This window comes from Raphanus sativus, chromosome 6 (assembly GCF_000801105.2).
Source record: "Raphanus sativus cultivar WK10039 chromosome 6, ASM80110v3, whole genome shotgun sequence".
NCBI lineage: Eukaryota > Viridiplantae > Streptophyta > Magnoliopsida > Brassicales > Brassicaceae > Raphanus > Raphanus sativus.
In genome coordinates this window covers 14160413-14181134 of record NC_079516.1, presented here as the reverse complement: position 1 = coordinate 14181134, position 20722 = coordinate 14160413, and the positions used below count along the sequence as shown (strand labels likewise).

Genomic DNA, 20722 nt, shown 5'->3' with positions numbered 1-20722 from the left:
CCCTAAACCCTAAATTCTTGGATATACCCTAAACCCTTGGGTAAATCATAAACACTAAACTGTAAACTCTTGGGTATACCCTAAACACTAAATCTCTCTCTCTCTCTCTCTCTCTCTCTCTCTCTCTCTCTCTCTCTCTCTCTCTCTCTCTCTCTCTCTCTCTCTCTCTCTCTCTCTCTCTCTCTCTCTCTCTCTCTCTCGGTATCCCCTTCATCGTAAATTTTTTTTTTCAAAAATATAAAAATGTAATTTTTCTTTAATTCATCGATTATCTTTTAACTACCACAATTTTTATTTATATGGAAATGATTCCTAGTTTAATATTTATCATGAATTTTCTTGGGTGAATTACCAACTAATCATAGTTTGCCAATTAATATACCATTTTTAATATAAATAAATAAAATAACAATAATTTGTGTTAAGTTTTTAAAATAAAAGAAAAATATTATTAGTTGCAAAAAGATGAATTTTTTTAACAATTTTAAAACCGTCACAAAAAATTAAATCATAAACACTAAACATTTACCCTAAAATTTATAACTTTTTTACTGATTCAATTAAATGCAAACAACTTACATGCACAACGTCCTCGTATGTATTAAACAAACATATGTGTTTTACAGAATCTGCTCGATATTATTATAATGCAATGTGATCTAATCCAATGAAGTAGTTAAACAAATGTGTTTTCTTGCACTGTACATCTAAGATCAAATCTCACATGTGCTCATCTGCAAAAGCTCTGAGATGATTAAACGATGATCCTCCTTCTCTCACCGTCTCCGCCGCTAAATCTCTCCACCTCGCCGCGTTTTTTCTATACTCCTCCCCTTTCTTCTCCTCCATCAGTTCCTCAATGCACCGCCGTATCTCCCCGCTCTCCACCACAGCTGCTTCCCCTTCCTTCTTTTCCACCACCACCCTCACACCTGTCCTCCAACACTCCTCTAAAAGCTTCGCGTTCGTCATCTGATCAGTCCACTGCGGAAACACAACCACCGGAACTCCCGCCACCACGCTCTCCAGCGACGAGTTCCACCCGTAATACGTCACGAAGCAACCAATCGATCTATGCTTCAAAACCCTAAACTGATCGCACCAAGAAACCACCATACCTATCTCATCGAGCTCTTCTCTGAAACTACTTACAATCTATTCTTCTTTCTCTTCTCCTTCTTCTTTACTTCTGTAAAAAAAATTGGTTATGTTTCTTCTAATGGAACCAAATAAGGAAACAAAGCAAAGAATTAAATGATCCGTTTTTCTTAAACTCCCTCACAGAGTGACACGTGGATCCGAGCCTTCTCATGCATTCTCATCAAAATCGTTTAAGGAAAGCCTTAAAAATGCTTCTCCTTTAATATATAGGGGATAGGACAATTACTGCGGATGAAGTAATAACCACTAGTCCATTACCATTTGGTTAACATAATGAACTGTTTTTTTCAAAGAAAATTTTAGATCACTAACCACTAGGCTACTTAGACTTTTAACTAAATAATGAACTGTTTCTTTTCTCACAATTTGACATTCATAGAAGCTGCGCATGTGTGTGTGTTCAATTCCACATGTGCTTACCTTCTTTCTTATATATTAAAGGGGAATATGGCATGTTGCCTACGATCCATTAACTCGAATCTTTGTCCTGGCGTATTTATTTGTATAAATATACCACGATATAGGTGAATGTAGGAGTGAATATATTATCTATATGAATTAGACTCACTTTGTGATTTAAGTTTCTAAACGTATAAATAAAATGTGATTTAAAACGACGATGAAACCTCCCCTACTCTCCTTGCACACGATTTTTCTCAAAATGTTCCGCTTTTCCACAGCGCGGCTCGTGCGTCGGCGGTTAAAAAGGGCTTCCTAAATTTCATGTGATCATTTGAAAATTTTAATACTTCCCTTCATTACGATTTGCATTTATATCTCCTGTCTTTGGACTAAAACCATACGGAAAAAATAGTAATCTGAACCCATGCTAAAATTAATATATATGGTAAAAGCTATATTGTTCAATGTATGCATTTGGTTGGAAAAATTTGAATTGTTTACTAGCTATTAGACACCCTACGTACTAAAGCTACAATCTTATCATAGAAAATCGAAGATGATGATTCCTGTGGACATCGATTTCTATAGATAAAAAAAAGAAAAAAAATTGCTATAGACAATATTGGGCTTCATTACAAAACAAACTTACGTATCGTACTACGCTTCCACGCAGCCACACATTCATTTGGAAGCATACAACTTTTCTATAGACAATATTGGGCTTCATTACAAAACAAACTTACGTATCGTACTACGCTTTCACGCAGCCGCACATTCATTTGGATACAACTAGCATCTTCTTATTTCTAAGAATCCCAAAAAAAAAACACAGTAATTCACTCCTCCCTCTCCGGATCCTTCTCCCTCTCTAAGTGTAAGCTCTTCCACCACAAAGTTTTAAGGTGATTTTACGAATCTCTCCGCTCTAGACATTTCTGATCATCATATTCTCTCATAAATATCTTTAGCTATTATCAAATTTATTGGAAAATTCGGAGAAATACACTCAAATAGGATTATAATTTGAAAACTATACAATTATTTAAGTTTTTGGGAAAATACACTTATGAGTATATAATTTACCAAAGATTACAATTTAATATTTTTCTAATTTATTTTTATATTGAAAGTAACCGTTTTACAAAAGTTGTTTTAAATAAAAACCTTTAGAATATCTACACAATATACTTTTAATATATCTTAAACTTTTTATTATTTGAAAAAAAAATTCAAGGCGACATCTCGTCTCGTTCTCCGTATCCTCTATTTCTGATTTTTTTTTTATTTCTCTAGTTTCACAGGTTTTTCTTCTCATTTCATTAAGAAGATTGTTGGTTCATGAATCAAATTTCAGTTTTCTATTATGTTTCTATTTTATTATGACAATACTTCTGCTGTTTTTTAAGGAAACTCATGTTGCTATGGTTGGTAGATAATTACTTCTAAGAAGAATGAATATTTTGTAGAGAATGCAAAAAAAAGAGAATGCAAACAAATGTAACTTGTTTATATAAGATCAAGAAAATAAAACAAATCTATATAAACTTCATGACAAAATCAAAACAAATCATAATTTGTTTATTTTATAATATTCTTATGATGACAAAAATATTCATGTTACTGTAAAATTTTAAACGGTAAATAACATATTTATCTCAACACACAAATTTATTTTAAATATAATAATAATAATATTATTATTTATATTAATTTAGAATTTATATCTTAATTACTGAAATATCTAATCTAATTAGAAAGTCAATACACATTTAAGAAAGTGTATTTAAAAAAAAATAGAAGGTATAATATTATCCCAATATTTATTGATTCATTCGATTTGGTAAATTATACTTTAGTTATTTTTGAATTAAAAATATAAAATATATTAATTCTTAAGATAATAAAGTAATATTTTTAATGATTTTATATAAATATTTGGAACTAGAAACAACACAAATTAATGAATCTATATAAAATAACTATAATTAAAACAGTGTAGTAAAATATAAAACAATCTTTTAAAAATTCTCAAATTACCTAACTCTTAAAATTATCTAATCCTTAAAATTATCAAAATTCCAAATATTATTCAAAGATCTATTATTATCCAAAAATTACAAGAAATCTATCAATTTATACTATTATTTGTGAATTTTTTTTCCTTCTGAGCTCTAAGGTAAAAGTTAGGCTGATAAAAGTCAATGATGCCCTTAATTATTATAACTTGTTATATAAGTAAAAATAAATTTTTATTAATAATATTAGATCTATATATTATATTAGATAAAATATATTTTTTAAAAATAAGATAATAAAACAGTCAAAATAAAATATTTTTTTAAAAAAAATAAGATATTCTTATATATATATATATTGTTTTCTTATCTTGAAATAATATTTCTATAACAAATTTTTAAAAATTAAGATATAAAAGAATTTTAACTAAATATTAATCAAACAAAACAATTTGTATAAAGATATTTTTCTAGAATATTTCTAATACGTGGTATTTTTTAAAATTTCAGCACAACAATAATAAAATATTTTGATTAAAAACTTTATCATATATAAATATTGATGTTTGATTTTAATTTTTTGTGAGAACATAAATAATAACTTATCATGCTGTTTTTTGAATTAACAGACATAAACTAATAAGTATTTGTAAGAAAATTATATCCACACATGTTTTTAAATTAATAAGACATAAACTGATACATATTTGTAAGAAAATTATACATATATGTACAGACAAAATACTTAGTTGTAGTTATTTGAATTACTAATTGAAATACCAATTTAATTATCTGAATAATCTATATATCCTTCCCGTTGTTCATATTACATTTTTAAAGGTTTACATAGAGTAGTGACTTTTTCTCCCTACATACCTATCTTAAAGACTTAACCAACGATTATCCAATCCTAAATATAAGTAAGTGAACAAAAATAAAATAAGGAGTTGCCGAGAGCATGAATTATATATTTTCAATTGTGCTAAAAGGTAAACAAACGCTAAGTCAACTATTTGAAAATAAGTTAACCAAACTAAATTTAAAAATGTTTAAGGAAATTACAAATTATTTAACTTTTTGTCACAAATTAATTCATATAAACTCTTTTTTTCTTGAGCTTACAAACTCTCTTTTTCTGCTTTCTTTTGGTAGGGTGTAAAAATGAGTTTGTGGTATATCATTGTTGCATTCGTCTTCTTTGCACTAATACTCATTGCAAAGAATTCGAGGAAGACAAAGAAGAAGCTGTCTCCAGGACCACCGAGACTTCCCATATTAGGCAACTTGCACCAATTGGGATCGCAACCTCATCGTTCCATGTTCAAATTATCCCAAGAATATGGCCCTCTAATGTCACTAAAGTTTGGAAGCGTATCTACTGTCGTGGCATCAACACCAGAGACTGTAATGGACGTCTTGAAAACATTCGATGCAGATTGCTGTTCACGACCTTACATGACGTACCCTGCAAGAATCACATACAATCTAAACGATCTCGTCTTTTCTCCTTACAACAAATATTGGAGGGAAGTACGAAAGATGACAGTTGTTGAACTCTACACAGCAAAAAGGGTACAATCATTTCGACATGTAAGAGAAGATGAAGTAGCCTCTTTTGTTGATTTCATCAAGCAGTCTGCTTCACTGGAGAGCCCAGTTAACTTCAACCAGAAGTTACTGAAACTGTCCGGAAGTGTGATATGTAGGGTTGCATTTGGGATAAATCTTAAAGGGAGTAAACTTGAGAAAACCTATGAACAAGTCATTGTAGAAGCATTTCAGGTGTTGGGGAGTTTTGCAGCAGCAGACTACTTCCCGGTTATTGGCAAAATCATCGATAGGATCACCGGGTTACATGGCAAGTGTGAGAAGGTTTTTGAGGCTATAGATTCGTTTTTCGATCAAGCTATAAAGCATCACCTAGAAGATAAGAGTATTAAAGATGATATCATTGACTTACTCCTCAAGATGGAAAAGGGAGAGGTTGGACTTGGAGAGTATCAACTTACTCGAAACCACACCAAAGGGATTCTTCTGGTAAGTATCAAAAGCTTCTAGATTCAAACTTTACACTCTAATATCTTGTTTGTTTTTCATATTACAGAACATTCTTACTGCTGGAATAGATACTTCTGCCCAAACTGTGACATGGGTGATGACACATTTGATTGCAAACCCTAGAGTTATGAATAAAGTGCAAGCAGAGGTAAGAGAAGTGATCCAAAACAAAGACCACATTACTGAAGATGATATAGAACGGCTTGAGTATCTCAAAATGGTGATTAAATAAGCATTTAGGATAACACCGCTTGTGCCACTTCTAGTTCCAAGAGAAGCTTCAAAAGATGTAAAGATCGCAGGTTATGACATTCCAAAGAAAACATGGATCCATGTCTGGGCTGTTCATATGAATCCAAGCGTTTGGAAAGATCCAGAAGCTTTCATTCCGGAGAGGTTTATGGATAATGAGATTGACTATAGAGGTGTTAACTTTGAGTTGTTGCCATTTGGTAGTGGAAGGAGGATGTGCCCTGGAATGAGTATGGGACTGGCTTTGGTACATCTAACACTCATCAACCTTCTTTACCGTTTCGATTGGAACCTTCCTGAAGGAATGAAAGCTGAAGATGTTGATCTTGAAGAATCATATGCGCTTGTTTGTCCTAAGAAAGTTCCACTTGAGCTTATCCCAGTTCTTACTCAGTGGACTTGACTTCACTTTGCTTCATAATAAGGTAATATTCCTCGTTCTGTTGAGACTTGTGCGCCAAGATAATAAACCCTTAAATAAATATGGCGAGACTTGCATTTTATAGTTCTGTATAAGTTCTTTGTTTAAACGATTTATTGAAGGATGTCAAAAAATAAAAACGATTTATCGAAGATGTGTCTCCTCAATTAATATAATTAAGTAAGATTTCATAGTTTAAAATGTAAGCTTCTGTAAGTAATATGAACATCTTATTCCATTACCATTAAGAAGATGATTGTTCACATAAAACACTTCTTGGGAATCTATAGTCTTATAATTAAATACAACGTGACTTAATATGATGATGAATATCAATTTTAGAAAGCAAGTCTTTCTAATAATTTAGTTTGGTTGTACTATACTCCTTCCGTTTATAAATAAGTATAATTTTGACACTTTTCAAAGATTAAAAATTTTGTATAATTAACTATTACATATTTATATTTAATACATGATTAATTAAATAAAAATAATTTAAATAAAAATTTATGGTTATTCAAAAGGGTAAAATTAGATTTAATATATAAAATTAAATTGAGATTTTAGAAAAAAAAAATAACATTTATTATGAAACAAAATTATAGTAATTATGTTCTTTTAACAAGAGACTATTTGCCGACTTTTATATAGGAAAAAACAAAACACTGATAAAGTGATAAATTGTTTTAAACAGATGGATCAGATATATCAAGACTAAATAGAATTATATGCATCAACTTTGCTTATTGTTTAGAGAAGAACATTTCTCTCATTTCAGTAATAATTCAAACCAATTTCAACCACTTTTTACTATGAAGTAACAACTTGGAATTATCCCCCTGTTTTGGACTAAATCTGAAGAGAAAAAAAAGTCAAACTAAAACTCATGCTGAAAGAAAGGCTTGTTTACAAAATCCATAAAACTCCTTTGTTATCATTTCCTTCCAAGTAGTGAGTAGACCCGTTTTGACACATTGCCTTGTAGTGTAATATTTTCTTTATAATTAATTTTGTATAATTTCTTTTTGTTTAAACGATCTCTTGAAGATGTGTAACCTTTCTAAAGTATTGTGAAGATATTATACCCAGCATATTATCATCAAGAAAAATGATTGTTCAAACAAACATAACTTCTTGGGATCTTTATTAACACTAGAGCTAAGCCATCACAGGTGGTGTTGGAGGAAGACATTGTCTTCTCCTTGCACCTCTTCTGCTTCGGTTTAAAGAACCTGATGAAGAAAGAGAAGAGCTAGGTGGAAACCTACTTGATCTGCTCTTAAGTTTCTTCACTTCCTGAATCTTTTCTTCTTTTGATCTAACCTGCCTCACCTTTGTCTCATTCAGCTCTGCCGGCAGAACACAGTTGCAGAACAAACCTGAAGCAAACACAAACATAAACGTCATAAGCTTTTACTAAAACAGAGTCAATGTTCTGTTTTACTAAAACAGAGTAAAAAAAACAGAGTCAGTGTTCTGTTTTGGTAGTTTCTTACCGAAGCGAGCAAGACGGTTAACCCAACTAGGGATAGATCTTCTGGTCAGCTGAACACAAACATCATTGCAGAAGTGATTACAGTTCTTTGTAATGAGATGGTAAGTGTTTCCACTATACCCTTCTGCAAGTTTCTCCATAAAGGTACAGACTTTATCAGGATTCAAATCTGTTCTTCCAATCAAAATAGACTTCCTGAATGTGAAACCTGGACATTGCTTCGGTTCTACCTCGAAGATCCCCGTTGTTGAATTCTCGTGAGCTCCAAAACCGTATTCAACCCCATGAACTAACCAAAATAACTGATCCAAGTTAGGTCAAAAAGTTTCCAAATTTGGAAACTACTGAAAAGGAAACCCTAAACAAACAAAGGCAGAGAGAAACGCTATACCTTCAACACCAGAGTGGTAGACCCCGAGTCCTAACCAGTAAGCGTAGCCATTGATGGGAGTGAGATCGTATACATTCAGGTAAACCGGAACCAAACCGGCTTTCTTCTTCCGGCCATTCACCACCACCATTCTACACAACATCTCTCTTAAACCGACCAAAGAAAGAACCCTCAAGCTTCGAAGGTTTTAAAGAAGAAAGAAACAAATTGAGAGAAAGAATGTTATTCTTCTTATGTAAATGTTAGAGAAAAGCTTCTGATGTTTCCTTCTTTCTTAAAGGCTACATTCTTTTCTGCTTTCTGTCATCTTTTTGTTTAGGGCACAGATTTTGTAGTCCCTAGAATTTAACATTTCTTTATATTTTGCCCCCAATATTATCCAATTGATGTTTTCAAGTCCACGACACCAACGAGTAGTTACTTGAGAGCTGAGAAGAGTTGCTAAAAGAAGTAAACACTAACTCTTAATTAGTCGTACAAATAGTAAAAATCGACTGTCTATACATTTAGAATATAATATAAATCTATAAAGTATGCATATAGTTTTAGATTAATTTGGAAAATACATAGAAACCAAATTCTAGTTGATTGAATAGGCATTACAGATACTCTTTGCAATTTAGTGATATTTTGAAGAAAAAATATATTATAAAACTATATCACAAAACATCCCATTTTTCTAAAACGTCCCTAAAGTGAAAAGGTTTAGAAAGAATTCGACAAACCCACGAGCAATGTCTTCATTGTGTACGTTTTAAGCAACCGATGGCTAGCTGTTGGGGCGTGAAGTTAACAACATAATTACGCTGACCGCTTAAAAAAGTTCAAACTGATTAAACTACCAAAACTGATCTGTATTTAATTGGATAAAACACATTTTCCTATTAAATTGTTATAAACTACACCTATATAAAACCAGTATCAAAAGGATTAACCCAATTAGTTGTAAAAAAGAAGATTAACCAAGTGACTGGATATCATATTTTAATTGTATTGGACCATATGTTACTTGAATGAACCCCTCTTTCACTTTTTTAATGTCTAATCTTGTTTCAAGAACTTTATAGCAAAGAGTGATTCACGGATCCGCAAATCTTGTCAATTAGATTATTTTGAATTTGAGCTTAAGATATTTTTGTTCAATACTTTCACTAAAGATATGAAATTATAAGAGCTTGTATGTAATTTCGTGTAAAACAATCATCCAAAACCTTATTCTAAAATATACTTGCTATTGGGGAACTTGACACACAATATATATTAATGGTCTGCCCACAGACGAAGTAGCTGTCTTTTGTAAATTGTTTAGTATATACTCGAATATTCGTTGAAAAAGTATTAGCTACTAAGCAAAGAATTATTTTTCTACCTAAAACACACAAAATAATTAGGGTAAAAGAAAGCTAGTGGAATAAATATTAAACATTAGACTCGGAATTTATATTAATTTGGTACATAATCATTCGTCCAAGTATTTTTTCCACTGAATTCTAAAGATGTCATATATCCATTTAATGAGTTCGACAATTAATTAGGCATGGCCATTTGTATAGAACGACTTTGAAGGCTTGTGTACATTATTATTATAGTCAACAGCTCATCACGATTATAGTACTAATTCAGTAGTACTATATTCTAGTGGTTATTTTGTCAATTACCGTGCTAACGCTTATCATAATTTACAAGCATGTTTGTTGTTGGTTATGATTGACACAATAATCAGAGTCCTTTAATTGACTAGCTTGTTTGGTAATAAGCGAAAAGGAAATACTATAGACTAATCCTTAAAATCCATTATCATATGGAAGGAAAAGAAAAGAAATTAAACCACGTAATGGGCAGGCTGGTCACTTTTAGTATTATATCTTCCCTAGCTTGTTCGATCAAGTCTTGTGATGTGATGTTCTGTGGACCACTGATGATATGAAACTCATTTTCGAATTTCCAGTTTTCCTGACAAATCCATATAGGAAAGATTCATATATTCATCGCCAAGTGAATTCATCATTGAGCCAGATAGCATCATAGGAGGTTAATCTTGGACACTAGTACAAATTGATGTTCCTCTAAAGCCAGGCACAACAACTTCTAGCCAAGTAGCATAGGAACAACTAAATAACATGTGACTAGTTGTCTTTTATTACAAAAAGCATATTTTACAGTTCTCGTGTATTTGAATACTTTTCTTTGCTAATATGTTCTTATAGTGCGCGCGCGCTCGGTGGCTTTGGTTTCACAATATGTTTTAGTTTCACTAGTGTCATATTTAATTATATTCCACATATTGTGCTCATTTTTAGAGCATCTACGTACGTTGTTGAGAGACTTGAAAATGTTTTTTTCAAAAACAGAAAAAAAGATTAAATACACAAATGACTTGATGCTTAGAAAGATAAACGTTATTTTGGTCTCTCGGGATTTAGACATTTTTAATATGAAAAGACGTATACTTATCTATTTTGTTTTTGTTCTTTCTTTCTATTCTTTTTATATTTTTATTTTTGAAAGATTCTTAGTAGAAACTCACGTTAATGGTGCTCTAATACGTATAGATATTTATAAAGTTTTCCAATTTGGAGTCTAGTAATTTAGGAATACATAGGCCATACCATGTGACCATGTCCTCCTGACTAGGCAGGCCTTCAAAAGCTTCGTTTTCCGGTTACCCATCTTCACTTACGGGCCGTTTGTGGGCCTTGTGGCTCAACCCCTGGAGATTCATTTCACTAAAATGTCTGGATATGCTGATCCCCCGCCTTTACCGGCGAACTTCCCTTGCTGTTATGGTTTTGCTGGTGCGTGCTTCTTTCATGTAGCCAATTGATCTGATCAGTCAAATCCGAGAGTTTAATTATGTCTGCAATGTATACAGGCAAGTGTGAGGGAGATTTTATGAAAAGTACTTTAGGGCCAAACGATAATATACAAGAAGATAAAGATGGCTCTGATTAAGAGGCTTGTTCCATTACATATTTTGGATGTTTGATATTCACCCGCGTTCTACTTCTACTTGGATTTATTCATGGAACTGTATGACTTTTGGTTCATTCCGAACATCTTTTATCCGCTAAAGGCTTGTTGCATTACATTCAATTATCTTCAACCACTTTGAGAATATAACACGTGAAGTCTTTGGTGATGAAAGCAACATATGTGTCGTTTTTTCTCCTTTGTATAACATATAGAATAAAAGCGATGGCTTTCTAACAATCTCATATGCCCGTTATACTTTGTAACATCCTGAAAAGGCCATCCCTGCTTGCTGATATAATGGTAGTTGTTATTCTTTTTTTTTTGGTCAAATGCTAGTTATTCATATTATTATTTTTGCAAATACAATAATAATTTTTTTTTGCAAATGCAAATTCAAATACAATAATAATAATCCAACCTTTTGATGCGTTTCTTTATTTTGCTTTTCATTTAAGGAGCAATAGACATTCATAAAGGTGTTAAAGAAGTATAAACTTATAAAAGAAGCACTTCTTACAAGTTTTATAGTTCTTTTCACTTTTAACTAGCCGCTTACTTTTGCATTGTTTCACCTATTATGTAGCAGTAAGTGACTAAGTACATAGGTGTGTGGATGTGTGTGTGTGTCAGTGTTACTGAGATCGAGTATTGTTATCCTCGAGGGCCAAAAAGGCCACTCGTTGTCATAGTATACACCAATTTCGGGTCTAAGAAAGAGAAGCATTGGATGCTTTATTGTTTATACTTAGAACCTAGCTCGTAATATTTTGTTTCAATTTTCTTATGCAGTACTCTTTGCTTTTAGTGTCACAATCATCCTACTCAGCAACTGTCTTCTTTTTATTATACTATCTGTTTTGTTCTGTGGGAGTGTCATGTTAGCAGCTTTTAAATAAATAGAATGATTGTTCTAACTTTTGGGTAAACCAACTTTGACATTATAATACTATTTCATTTTTCTTGTGACTATGAAACCAAATCTTCCCATAGATATCAGTATCTTCTCTTTTTATACTTTATCTATTCACATTTCTTTTCCTTTTCTAGGAATTATAAATGGTTTACACATTTGTTGGGTGTTTACCTGAAATCCATTTATGTGTGTATAGTCGACAAATCTCAAACTAAGTAGATGTGTGAAAATATGTACATTAGAACAGAAGTATACACATAAGAGTACAAATTGATAACAATCACATGAAAACATAATAAAAGATACTAAATGCAAGAATCAAGAAGAAGTAATCTTAGAGCTTAAGTGATAAGTCTAGCTTTTGTTGCTCTTCCTGATTAGTGCTTAACAGTACTCCTCCTTGCCATTGTTCAAGAGGCGGCGACCCTACTAGAATCCTTCCTATGTTGCTTGATGATCTAGCCATGTCATTGGACCGTGAATTTACTGAAGAATCCATCATCATCATCATGTGATGCTGATGCTGATGATGATGAAAATTATCCATTGAAGAAAGTTTACCTATAGCTGGTTGTTGGTCAAGAGGTTGTCTTGACCAGTTGACATGACCGTAGTGACCACCGAACATGTTATACGAACTTAGCTTGTGGCTCATCGAATGCGCTTGAATCCCCAAAGACCTGTTGTTGTATTGTCCATGGAAAGGAACTGGAGAGAAACCGTAAGGATGTCCAAAAGCTGAGGCTGATGCTGCCATACGTTGCCCTCTTTTTGCCAACGTCCTCTCTCTCTTGTGTGCGTTTTGGTGACCACCAAGTGCTTGTGAGCTATAGAAAGTTCTTTGACAGTAGTTGCATGAGAAAAGCTTTTGTTCCGTGGATGTAGTCGATCCGTTATAACTCTGGCTATCTATGCAGTCGATGAGATTGAGTTCTTGACTAGAATCGTTAGCGTCTGCTTCTTCATCTTTGAAACTCTGTTCTGGGCTCTTGTTTAGAGAATCTTGACATGGAAAAGCTGTAGATGAGGAAGCTATGCAAGAGGTATCTGAAGGAAGTTGTTTGTCCCTCGAAGTGTCCATGTGAGCTGAAGAGGGAACAATATTTTTGTAAGTGATGATTTCTTCTCTATATCTCTAACTCTCTTTCTATTATTAATAGCTATGAAAGAAGCTTTGTAAATAAGAGCAGGAGTAGGTGGTACTAGAAAGGAATAGACAAAGAAAACAAGACCCTACACTATATTTTTTTAGGTTTTTTTTGTAATAATAAGTAGTGGACCAAAGTACTATGAGGATGAGAGCGATAGGTAGGTTTGGTTTACTGTCACACCCTTGTCACAAAATACTTAAAAGCTAGCTTATTGGGACTCCACCATCTACGCTATATATATATATATATATATGTGCGTTATATGATAGGACCCTTTCCATTTTTGGCTGCTTCCTCCTGTAACATAATCCATACATTCATGTAAGGGTAGAACAATCCCTTTAACCCTTGCTATGATGATCAATAAGGTTGAATATGGTAAATTGGTAAACCCTCAAGCCATAATAATTGAGTATGTGCAGAATTTGCTATCTAATTATTCATGGGAGTATATAATTTATATAGAATGAGTTTTAAAGGATTAGAAACGACAAATGTGAAAACGAAGCAGTTCACAAAACAGTTACGAAACTAGTACATCTGATGAAATGACAGGAGAGGAAAATGACAATATAAATCGAAAAGGATACGTTAAAAGAGAAGAAGAAATGGACCATCTAAATTTATTTCAGGTCTATTTATGTCTACTTTATGTAAACTCCACGAGGTAAGTGGTCATTTCTGTCTCCTCTTGCTTCTCTTGTGGGCCTTTCCTTCATCTTTTTTTGTACTCTATTACACCAAACGTGGATCAAACTAATTACAACGAATTAACCGTGGCTCGGGTTTAATCAAGCAAGTGTATGCCATGGATACTTTAGTTGAGAACTTACATATGCAATGATCTAGGCACTCAAATTAAATATTTTAGTAGCACACTTACATATGCAATGACCAAAAGAATAGTTTGTCAATAGCTTGTCTTTATGAGAGAGATCAACCTTTTCTTTTTGTCTAATGTTAAAGTAAAAGATACTTTGAAACTTCCACGCTCTTCTTCTCCTTTATCATCTAAAGAGTTTAGTAGATTAGATTAGTCAATACAAATGTTCCCACTTAATTTCATCATGAAATACAACTAGGGTTGCATATGACAAAAGTAGCTTTATTCCACCAATAGGAACTTCTCTTTTGGAAGGCACGTCAGCAAGATCAAACCCACTTGAGCACTGAGTAAAGGCTTTTTTTTTTCTTTATTGACATCTTTGGTTGGATGCATAATATGGTTTCTAATAATCTTAAGATGCTATTTAACATTTCCAAAGCTTAGCTTAAAATTTATTTACCAAAGGGAATTAAGTTTAAGATTATATACTTTAGCTTGTGGTGAAATCTAAAGATCTAATGGTTAGATTGTGTATTTGTCGTGTGCTCATTGCGACCTAATTGGTAGGTCCAACGTTACAAATGGCCGACACATAAATGAGAAAAACTGGTTCAGAGTTTTCAATCGCTAGTAGCTAATTTGTTTTCATATTCATTAATTTTGCCTATAGTTCTATTGTATGCTTCTTATAGAAGTGTAATCTTCCCTATCCGGTTAGTTCCCGGTGAAAACGTATTTAGTATTACATAACCAAAAATATTTCGAAGAATCACCACACTATTTGATTTAGAGATAGGCCATCGGGTATCCATTGGATTCAGTTCTGATTTATTCGGGTTTTGGATTTTCGGTGTTAAAGATTTCAGTTTCTATTCGAGTATTTAAAAATTTTGGTTTGGGTTCGGTTCAGATCTCTGCGGATTCGGATCTTTGCAGATTCAGTTACCCCGTTTAAATTATTTAAAAAAATAAATTCACATATACTCCAATTTTTCTCAAAATCTAAAAACAAAACAATATATTACATATAAATCTGAATAAGATATACCAAATATCTAAAATTAAAATATAAATTTTCTTGATTTAAATATTTGGATAAATAATCAATACAAGTTTCAATATTTTTGATGTTTTAAATATTGTTTAGCTATTTTAGATATTTAATTTTAGAAAATTAAAAATATCTTATATATTTTGGATATTTTTTTATATAAATCTAAAAATAGTTAATATTTAAGTATATAAATATATTTCAGATATATTCAAAATATTTGGTTCAGTTCGAATCAGGGGCGGAGGCAGGATCAAATTGTGATGGGGGCACATGACTTTTGTTTCATTATGGTTGAAGAGCATTTCTTTAGCTAATACCAGTTACTAAAGGAAAAATAAAAATTAGACGGGGTCACGTGACCCCGTATGTTATTACCTGCGTCCGCCACTGGTTTGAATTCGGTTTTGATTTTTTAGATACCAAAATTTTGAATCCATTCGGATATTTAACCAATTTTTGTTTAAGTTCAGTACTATTTTCGGATCGGATTCGAATTTTTTATCCAGCTCTATTTTTTTTTTTTGACTAAACTCGTCCAGCTCTATTTTGATTGAGTTTAAACTATTTTTTTTAACTTTTTTTTTTTTTTTTTGGCAACGAACTATTTTTTTTTTTTAGGCTCATATTTAACCAATTTTTAACTAATACCAAAAATAGCTGGGTTGTTTATTACCATATTACACGTAAACTGCATTGGGTGATGCCTAACCCCAGACTTCTCGCATAGTTATATTGCATGCTTGGTGGGGTTATTTCTTAGTTATATATAGTTTGCTTTGAATCATCAATAAAATGATATCAAAATTGGATTGGGGCAAGTAACGTGTGTATATTATTGTTTGCCCAACGAGTATACTAACATTCCACGTAATATCATATGATATAATCTACATCAATCATGATCAGCAGATACAGAACAATTGATCTTACTTTAAACAGATGTTGACGCATATCTTCTTAATTTTCTTAAACTTTCCTGAATGTCATGTATAACTTTCCACGTTATACTTTTATGTACACTACTATTAAGAATATGGCAAAAAGAAAAAGAGAGGATTAGATAGGCATCACGTCAGTTTCATCTGTTTCTGAAAAAAAAAGTTTAACGTGAGAAATGCATGGGAGAGAAGAGATGATGTAAGAGAAAATAAAAACACATCCCAAACATATAATTCCAAAAAGTATACAATTGTCTATCAATCAAATCTACCTTTGGTAGATTTTCTGTCTTCTTCCAAAATTTTTTTGGTAAATGTCTTTCAAAAATGAATATACATTTTCCACCAGTTCTTAATATTTAAAGTAGGTATAGAGAAAATCTCACGTATGTTCTGATTGCGTTTAACCGGTACAATATTTCAGAAACCAATAATCATTCAAATCCAAAGATATTGATAGTATCTAGAGGACTATTCTACACCTGATTTCTTCTACTGATCTACACAAAGCTTGTAAGAATGTAAAAGCAGATGATACCATTTGCCTCCATCAGCTTGCGGGTTTAGAGGTCGGTCCTGCAGCAAACAAGAGATTTCTCCGAGAAAACTGCATCACCAATGTAAAACACATACAAAAGAAACATGAGTTATAGAATATGTCTCTGATCACCGAGCTTTGTGATGCTAAGGAAGTAACGGTTCAATTATTTGGATAATTTTAGGTGTGAGTAAATTTATTCACAAGCACAAGATGATATAAAATTAGCACAGAATCCAGAGATGAAATAATCACAGAGGATTGGCTTACTCGGAGGGCGTGAACAGGTGTGGACTTTGTGGGGAAAGTTCTGAGTGATCGCAGTCTGTTTGAGTTGCCGTTTCTGAAAAACAACAAATGATATAATCATTTTTTTTTAACAAAACATAGTATATACTATTTTCAGAGAGCAATAATACTCACTTTTCCTCGGCCTTTGTCAATTTGGTACTTGAGGAGACGTCCCACAGTTTCACTGTGCAGTCCGCAGATCCAGAAGCCAGAAGAGAGCCCTCTCCACTGTAAGAGAGAGTCCAGACACATGAATTATGGCCAATGAGAGGTGTGATGCAGCGAGCTGTTGAGAGTTCCCACATCATTATGGTTCCATCTTCGTCACCAGAAGCCATATATCTCCCATCTGGTGACATCGCCAATGACAAAACCATGCTCCTGTGTCCAACGAAGATCCTGACACATTCCCCTGTTTGGACATCCCATAGTCTAACCGTCTTATCACTGGAACCGGTTGCAATGTAGTTGCAATTGGGATGCCACTGAACACACTGAAACCAAAATGCATTTAACATCAGATAGATGACCTGCAACAAAAGATGAGAGACACTCACATCAACATCAGATAGATGACCTGCCATCATCCGCAGAGGATGTATTCGGTCCATTGTCCATATCCGGGCAGTACGATCATGAGAAAAGCTTGCGAAGTAATGCCCGAAAGGGCTAAACTGCAACATGAAAAATGTCATTGTCTGTTCATCATACATTCAAATTTATGTAAAGACAAACTTGAACATTTCTACCTGAGCATCCCATACGGTGTGATTATGACCCTTGTAGCAGACGAGATTGGCGTTTAGTTTTGTGCTCCACAGCCTTACTGCACTTACGATTACAGGGTTGGTAACTAAGAACAATTCTAACTATTGAGCGAGTGGTGGACAGATGCATACTTGTTGTATCTGCTGAAGAAGATAAAACATAGTCTCCGGGAGGACTGAAAGTGGCAGAGTAAACTGGCCCTGAGTGACCCAGTAATAGTGTATAGTTTCTTCCCCCATTTTCATCCTGCAAAGCACCTGGAACAAGACAGCTCAGAGTCTATCTTATCATGGAAACACCAAACAAGAATCATGAAAAATTAACAAAACAATACGTTCTTTACAAATGATTATATGTTCATCGAAAACACATACAACTGCCAGCTTGTCCTATCTTCGCCATGTCCCAGACCTGAACAACATAATAGTCACTTAGACGTTTTGGAGAGTAAGATAAGAAGAAAAGGAAACATAATACAACCATTCAAGAATAAGATACCTTTATTGATGAATCTGAGAACCCACCAGCAACCAGAGATCCATCATGAGATATAGATGAACTGTTTAACCTGGAGAGGACGATAGATGAGTGAGCAACACGTTGAAAATAAGTAATAAAAACATTATGAGGAGACAGAGGACATTACCCGTTATGAGTGTTAACAAATGTATAAAAGCTGACAGATGGCATTGCGAGACTACTCAGCTGCACACGGTTTCTCAGGTCTTCAAGGATGGATTCCTCTACATCCGTAGACCTGACACAGGAAAAATAGAGATGGAGAAAACATAGAGGAGATTAAGTGTTTGACAGCTACTTTATGTATTCTCCTTTAATCTATACCGCATCATCCATAGCATATATACCTAAATTGAGTAAGGGATTTACATTACTGGCATGGCAAGTTCCGGTTTCACACGTGGTGTCGTCGACAAGGCCATGCTGGTCTCCTGACGTGCAACTTTTGCTGTTGCATTTCCTGCTTTGTCCTTCTTTAACTTCTTTACGGAAGAGCCTTGCTTTCCAATTTCGCTGGATCTTTTCTGAACATAAAAGCAATCGACGAGTGAATATAGGTTTCTTAATTTACAAATTACTGAACTAAGTTGAAAGCTACTTATCACCTTACTATCAGCTTTACTTTCTCCTTGTCCCTTCTCGGAATCAGAGAGTAGACCTCCCGTCTTTTGGAGGCGATCTTCAAGCAACTATGAAAGAAAAATGACTTTGTAAATATAATGTTTTACCGAAAAAGAGCGAAAGAAGCTAAAGGAAAGAAAAAAACGTACTCCCCAATGTATTTCTTTTTGATTGACGTGATCAGCTGTCTCATGAAAACTCCCAGAAATGGTGACAGACTCTATGTCATCAGATGCGGAGTTAGGCTGTCCTGAGTAGACTGCAACAAATGAACTAGGATTAAACAACAGTGGATTCAGTCTTCTACTTAAAAAAATCTGTTCATGCTATTGCATATATATATGAGAAAGGAACCACAATTACCTTGGAAATTGATGCGCTCGTTTATAATACCAAGCATTAAAGTAGATTCTGTTCTATGTAGATACTGAAGTAACAGATCATACGAACACTGCAACATTCAGGAAGTATATTAGAAGTCTGCAGACATGGATTTAAATTAATCAGACTAGAAAACTTGAAGCATTTGCCTGTAATAGCTATTAGTCATTTTTCACTCAAGTTTACCTGACAAATTTTAATGTTGAACTTGCTTTGTCTAAGAGAACGAGCAAACTCCATCTCCTGATAAGAAACCAAGGTCGTAAGACAGTTAATAAAAAAAAACCATTATCAACATTATATGACCATAAAAGACAGCTTAAAACCTGTAGATGAGATGGAGCAAGAACGCCTTCCAGCTTCTGAAGATCCCGTAGATGTACCATTTCATGATCTTTGCGGAAGCTGTTAAAGAAGGCTCTCGCTGGAATACAAGTAAAGTATTCCTAAGCTTAAAAAAGATACACTCAGAGTGACAAATTGTGAATAATAAGAAGTACCTTCTTGAGTGTGCCCTTTCCCCACTAGATTTATGTAACAATGAATAAACACTGGATATATCACTCGGAGCAACTCATGCTACAAATCAAAAGCAGCTCATCAGTTTTTCCAAGGTTCATACAAAACCAAAGACTACCAATGCTGACCTTATAAAGGTCCAGTGAGTTATCACCCCATGACCTTAGCTTGCTGTATCCCTCACGGTACCGAGATGGATCATTCTCTGATCTGTAAAAACAAAAAAAAACACACTTTAATAAACCAATTGGCTCTACATGAACAATTCTCAAAACACTTTAGACGAAATTGGAAATGAATGCATAAACAGAGCAGTAAAAGAAACCCTAATTTCTTCTCCCAATAAGAAGCAATCAGAAAACAAAAACAAAAAAAAGCAAACTTTAATAAACCAATTGGCTTTAAATGAACAATTCTCGAAACCCTTTAGACAAAAATGCAAATGAATGCATAAACAGATAATTCCCCCAATAAGAAGCAATCAGAGAGATCATCACTCAGTGGAATTTATGTTCTCTCAAACTACAATTGAACAGATAATTCGATAGGAAGGTAATGATTGATTACTGGGAAAAGGAGCGGATGAGCTTGGTGAGGTCTGGATCGTTGTGATAATCGATGGAGCTGAACCTGGTGCCGTTGTTGAAGCCTTTCTTCTTCAAGTAACCCATGACGAACTCGTCTACTTGCTCTGGATCCATTCTTCTTCCTCTCGAGTCTCGATTCAACTCTCTCTATCTCTATCTCTATCTCTATCTCTATCTCCGTCAGTCACTGAGTTCTTTGCTCTCAAGTCTCAATCTACCCTCCTTCAAATCGCGGGTACGAGACAACCAGTTTCGATTAATTCAAAGGCCTTATTCTAATATGGGCCTGCTAAAATGGCCCATTTGTGGCCTAAATGCGTTTTGTCTACTTAAGCGACTATGCTTGGGTTCTTGAACCAAATTAGCAACAAAACTAAGAGGTCATCGTCGCAAGTTCGCAAATATGGTCTTATCCCGTGGATACAATTATAGAATTTGTTAAACAATA

General features: G+C 33.6%; 3 protein-coding genes and 1 pseudogene across 4 annotated transcripts; 1 reads left to right on the top strand and 3 right to left on the bottom strand.

The window, feature by feature from the left end:
- Positions 1-2302: 2302 nt before the first annotated feature.
- On the top strand, positions 2303-6502 carry LOC108811517 (cytochrome P450 71B11-like; annotated as a pseudogene).
- Positions 6503-7350: 848 nt separating this feature from the next.
- LOC108809872 (deSI-like protein At4g17486) lies at positions 7351-8570 on the bottom strand. Its single transcript, XM_018582008.2, has 3 exons — positions 8196-8570; positions 7806-8093; positions 7351-7688 (listed from the first exon to the last, which is right to left on the bottom strand). The coding sequence occupies exons 1-3, from the start codon at positions 8335-8337 to the stop codon at positions 7468-7470; spliced, it is 651 nt and encodes a 216-aa protein (XP_018437510.1). The 5' UTR covers positions 8338-8570; the 3' UTR covers positions 7351-7467.
- Positions 8571-12301: 3731 nt separating this feature from the next.
- LOC108807336 (zinc finger protein 3) lies at positions 12302-13380 on the bottom strand. Its single transcript, XM_018579610.2, has one exon. The coding sequence runs from the start codon at positions 13160-13162 to the stop codon at positions 12416-12418; it is 747 nt and encodes a 248-aa protein (XP_018435112.1). The 5' UTR covers positions 13163-13380; the 3' UTR covers positions 12302-12415.
- A 3041-nt stretch (positions 13381-16421) lies between these two features.
- On the bottom strand, positions 16422-20498 carry LOC108805983 (transcription initiation factor TFIID subunit 5). 2 transcript variants are annotated; one of them, XM_018577993.2, is made up of 18 exons: positions 20255-20498; positions 19816-19897; positions 19669-19747; positions 19495-19592; positions 19355-19411; positions 19151-19238; positions 18937-19046; positions 18772-18855; positions 18536-18690; positions 18294-18404; positions 18146-18215; positions 18022-18058; positions 17779-17904; positions 17629-17705; positions 17437-17553; positions 17012-17373; positions 16859-16931; positions 16422-16657 (listed from the first exon to the last, which is right to left on the bottom strand). In XM_018577993.2, the coding sequence occupies exons 1-18, from the start codon at positions 20386-20388 to the stop codon at positions 16601-16603; spliced, it is 1917 nt and encodes a 638-aa protein (XP_018433495.2). In that variant the 5' UTR covers positions 20389-20498; the 3' UTR covers positions 16422-16600. The 2 variants fall into 2 exon arrangements, with proteins under 2 accessions (XP_018433495.2, XP_056845750.1); XM_056989770.1 differs by having other exon boundaries at positions 19850-19897; positions 20255-20347.
- Between the last annotated feature and the right edge of the window lie 224 nt (positions 20499-20722).